The sequence below is a fragment of the Octodon degus genome, unplaced genomic scaffold, assembly GCF_000260255.1.
Source record: "Octodon degus isolate 3935 unplaced genomic scaffold, OctDeg1.0 scaffold00147, whole genome shotgun sequence".
Lineage (NCBI taxonomy): Eukaryota > Metazoa > Chordata > Mammalia > Rodentia > Octodontidae > Octodon > Octodon degus.
In genome coordinates this window covers 635,987-640,785 of record NW_004524723.1, presented here as the reverse complement: position 1 = coordinate 640,785, position 4,799 = coordinate 635,987, and the positions used below count along the sequence as shown (strand labels likewise).

At 49.3% G+C, this 4,799-nt stretch overlaps 1 protein-coding gene across 1 annotated transcript in view; it reads right to left on the bottom strand.

The window, feature by feature from the left end:
• LOC101579373 (solute carrier family 22 member 13-like) overlaps positions 1-3,163 on the bottom strand; it is a 90,407-nt gene extending 87,244 nt beyond the window's left edge. Inside the window, exon 1 of the mRNA XM_004642211.2 lies at positions 2,747-3,163. Within this exon, the coding sequence (XP_004642268.1) occupies positions 2,747-3,124 (378 nt within the window). The 5' untranslated portion in view covers positions 3,125-3,163. The remainder of the gene's footprint in view (positions 1-2,746) is intronic.
• Positions 3,164-4,799: the final 1,636 nt, after the last annotated feature.

Below are 4,799 nucleotides of genomic sequence, written 5' to 3'. Positions count from 1 at the left end.
GGCACTGAGGAGTGGTGGGGGGCGGCCCGAGGGGCTGGGAGAGGGTCCGGCCCACGCTGCGCCTGGGCTGGGACTGGTCCCGCCGGGGCAGGGTAGCAGGAAACTCCAAAATGTGGAGTTTTCTGAGCCCACAGATGATGAATGTGGGAGGTGAACAGGAGATTATGAGCTCATGTGCCCAGCACGGCTCCCAAGACCTGGCCAAGCCTAGTGGCTACCATGTTGTGATGCTGTGCAATCACTCCATTCCACTCACAGCTAGTGTAATCTGGGCTTGAACAAGAGACTGGGAGGGTCTCGGGCTACCTAATTCTCTTAGGAGAAGGGTGGGAAGAGGAGGAGAGGAGGAGCAAAGGAAGGGCCCATCCTAAAGCTAACAGAGTCTAGAACTTTAGGGTCCCATATTAAAAAGTGAGTGTTCAGTCATGTGTGCTGCTGCATACCTGCAATCCTACCTACTCTGGAAGCGGAGGCAGGAATATCACTCTTTAGAAAGACCATGTCACAAACTAAAAAATGAAAAGGGCTCCTGTTACAGAGATGCCGCCAAGTACACAGCCACCGCCTCCTTGATCCCCCTGCTCTCCCCGTGCCCCATCACGCCTGCCTCCCTTCTCCTATACCTGCCTTCCACAGGCCATTCCCATCGAGGACCAACAGCCACACAGTTTATCCCCTGTTCAGAGCCCACAATCCTGCGCACATGTGCTGACGCAAATAACGTTTGCAGCCTGCATGTGGGACAGTGAAAAGAGCCTTGTGACCTGCTCTTGAAAGCCCTCTTTTTAATACAGGTTAAAGTAGCAGGCACCTGGCAGTATGTGCCAGAAAGAAACCAGTGAAGTGCCACTTCAGCCAAGCCCAGAGCTCAAGATCCAGATGACTGCGTCTCTGCAGAATCTCCTGGGCTTTCCAAGGACAGAGGTCCGTGCCCAAGAAAGTCACATGTGGACAGCTCAGTGATTTAGGCGAGGACCGGCAAAGGAAACAACAGCAGCGGCCACTAGAGGGAGCTTTGGTTGCCCAAAGAGCCCCTGGTGTCTGAGCACCCCAGTGGAACTGTGGGAGGTGAGGCCTGCCTTGCCTTACAAGTCTTTTTTACCAGGCAGCCCAGCTAAGGCTGATCATTTTAGTCCATGCTTTGGTCTCTCTGTGCTTGTCCCTGTCTGCTTACTCAGTGGCCTGTCCCCTCTGTTTTCCTCCCACCCTTTTTGTCTCTATCTGATATTTGCATTGGTCCATTTTCCCTTGTCCTGGATTCTGTCCTTGTCCTGCCTGGAACCTGTCTCCCTGTGCTGCCCTGGCTCTCTTGTGTCTCCTTTTTCCTGTCCACACATCTGCCTTCCTGCTCCTGGACTTGGATTCCCCATTGTCCGGCTCCTCTCTACCCCGCTGCCCGGTTGCTTCCTCTGGGATGCTGGAGAGCACTTGTGACTCTAGGCCCTGTCTTGTGAATGGCTGGACATGGGCTCTTACTGACTTTACTTCCTTTGGAGAGACAGAGGCAAGTAAACAAAAGGATCCCTTGTCCAGCCACTGAGAGCAGAGGGGCCCTCTGAAGCACCTAACCCAATGCTCTTGCATCAGATTTCTAAATAATAGAAAGCAACAAATTAGTTTTGATTTGCTTTTCTCTCCTAGCTTTAAAGCCATATAATGTTCTTAAACTGTTCTTTACAGAAAACATGTTTTCAGAAAAATAATATTTTACAGTAAATAACTTTAAGGATTGGGGAGCCACTGATGTCACTCAGTGTGAGGCCTCGGGTTGAATTTCTACTACTGGCAAATAAATACATAAATAGATAAATTTACATTTGTTAAAAATTTTGTTTGAAAGTTTTTGAAAAAGTGAATCATTTTGAGAACTTTGAATGGAAAATAGTCATTAGTAGTCTCCAAAACAGAACCCATACAGATAGGGAGAGGGGCATTGGCCTGTGTCCTATGCATGGTCCCTCCACAGCTAGGCAGCAGGTGTTGAGGATGGCAGCCCAGCTCCATGATGAGTTCCCATGATGTCCTGGCCCAGCCCTGTTCCCTCTAGCCTCAGTCCTGCCATTGCAGAAGAAGCAGCAGCAGCAGCTGAGATGCTTCAGAGGACCCCTGTGCCTCACTGTGGCTGGAAGAAGAATCCTTTTGTTTAGCTGCTTCTGTCTCTTCAAAAGAAGTAAAGGCAGTAAGAGCTCTGTGCCCAACAGTTCACAGGAGAGGACCTAGTGTCACAAGTGCTCTCCCATATCCCAGAGGGAGCAAGCAGCCAGATAGTAGGGAATCCAAATCCAGGAGCAGAAAGGACAATGTGCAGAGAGGGCACTGGTTACACAAGATAGCAAGGGCAACCCTGGGAGATAAGTACCAGGCAGAAGGAGGGCAGACTCAAGGACAAAGGAAAATGGACCAATCAGAATGTCACATAGAGAGAAAAAGTGTGGGAAGAAAACACAGGGGTCAGGAACAAAAGCATGCAACTGAGCAGACAGACAGAAGGACAAGCACAGAGAGAGACTAGAGCATGGACAAAAATAAGACACATGGCAGGAAACCAGAGAACATGATAGAGACAGAGAAAGGCCAGTGGGCAGAGGACCAGGAGAAAAACTGGATTGGGGCAAAAGGAAAAGCAGGGAGAACAACACTCAGAACTTCAGCTACAGGAAGAGAAAAGAGCAACAACTGCCAACCACAGGCATAGGTCAGGCAGAGACCAAAGTACGTGAATGAACAAAGCCTAGGCTGGACTCACCTCATTCAGTAGGGAAGGGGGCCTGCCCTCAGGGTAGTCCCAGCCAGCTTCACAGGGCTGTGTCTCATTGAAGCGGTGGCTGAGGATGTCCTCCAGGCTGGCGTCGGCAGGGGGTGGCCGGAACATGAGGCAGGACTCGGGCTGGCCTGCCACATCCAGAGGGACACTCAGGGCCAGCTGCTCAGCAGCACTCAGGTTCAAAGTGTGGTTCTGGACCCAGGCCGCCGAACAGTGGTGGGCCTCATCCAGGACCATGAAAACCTGGCCAAAGACAAAGAAGGAAAACAGGAAGCTGGGGACACTCACCAAGATCAATATCTGTACCTGGAAGCGACCAAATTCACCTATTTCAGCCAAAACCTGCCCAAACTGAGCCATGGCCACTGGTCAGCACTCCTCAACATGAGAAAGACACATAGCTCTGCTTGGAGCTTTCTCTCTTGGTTGGTGGTGACAGCTGCATTAATGTTTAATCCAACCTTGCCCAACTCTGCTTGACATAATCAGCTCCTCAGCTATGGTCTGAGAAGTGAGAAATGTGAAACAAAAACAGTCCATTCTATCTTGTAGCATCTGAGAAGGTGTCACTGAGAGACACAGGCATCAGAAGAGGAGTCAAGAACATGTCCTAGAGCTGTACGCCATAGCCAGTGCTCGTAGCTGACAGGGGTAACATCCTAGGCATTTCACACTCAGCACTAACACCTCCCAATACTAGAGAACCCACATACTGATCCTAGATGCAGCCTCTGAGAACCCCTAAGTCTCCTCTGTGGACCAGCTGACACCAGGCAGGGTGGGATACACCAGGAGAGCAGCAAGATCTCAGCCCGAATGTTAACTTTGCCAGCTGCCCAGTCTGGCCTCTGAATGAGATGGGCTTGTTTTTCCAAGTGTGTGTCTGGGCTGTGGTCCATTCAACACCAGCCCATCCCAGAAGGGAGCACAAAAGGCACAAGACCCAAACAAATGTCCTTTCTTTTTTGCATCAAAGTGCTAACAGAAAAATTGCAGAAGAGCCATGAGTTGCATTTTTTATCTCTAATCAGGAAAGTGTTATCATGTTCCCAAGGTAAAAACAAACAAACTTCTGTGTAGCTCAGCAGCCTTCAGCAGTCTCAGTGATAGCAGAACACAGGACAAAGTCTCTCCACCACAGCCCACACATGTGCACACACATGCATATGCACATATCCACTGTGCATGACAGGAAAGGCTTTTTATTTTCTTACTTTTGAACCAGTTGGGCAGAGGAACAGGAGTGGAGGGGACACAAGGGTCTGTAGGATAGCCTTGCACACAGCTTCCTGCACTGGCCAGTGACTACTGAAAGCAGGGCAGATGGGAGGGAGCTTGGGGATGCCAAGGCCCAGCCCTCCGTGCTGCAAAAGGACAGGAAGGACTTTGTCTCTGCTTCATTCCAGTCTCCCTGATCAGCATCTCCACACTCCCCAGCTCTTTGTCTTTCCCTCTGTTTATTTACCTTGAGAATTTTATTCTCAGCACATCTCCAGTAAGTTGCCAAGCCAATGAATGCTGTGTGCTAGGAAGTTTGGGTGGGCTTTTGATTTGTCCTGAATTTGTCCCCTCTCCAATGTGAATCTCAATTTCCCTTCGTCTGGAGGAATACTTGAAGTGGGTGATCTCAGCAATTCCCTATTTCATGGAAATAGAAAGACAACAATTAGAAGGTTCTAGTATAGAAGCAAAGCATAACCAAAGACCTTCCTGTCTCCACCTAGAACTGTAATCCACAGATGTTGGTGTGGAGCATTGTAGACCACTGGCCTTACTTTATCCAAACAGTGCTCAAATTACAATTTTTTCAGTTTAATCCCCTCCCAACAGGTCATCTCAGAAAATTGCGACAATCTCCCTCTGATGCTTTAAGTTTGTTCTGGAGGGAGCCCTTGTTAGGAAAAAAAGGAAAAAGAACAGAATTTCAAGCTCAGCAGAACAGGTTTATTTCAGAACAATCCTGAGAAGGACTGCTCTGGCAATTGGTCAAGCCAGCTGCTTCCATACAGGTTATAAGGCCTTTTGTAGGGTCATA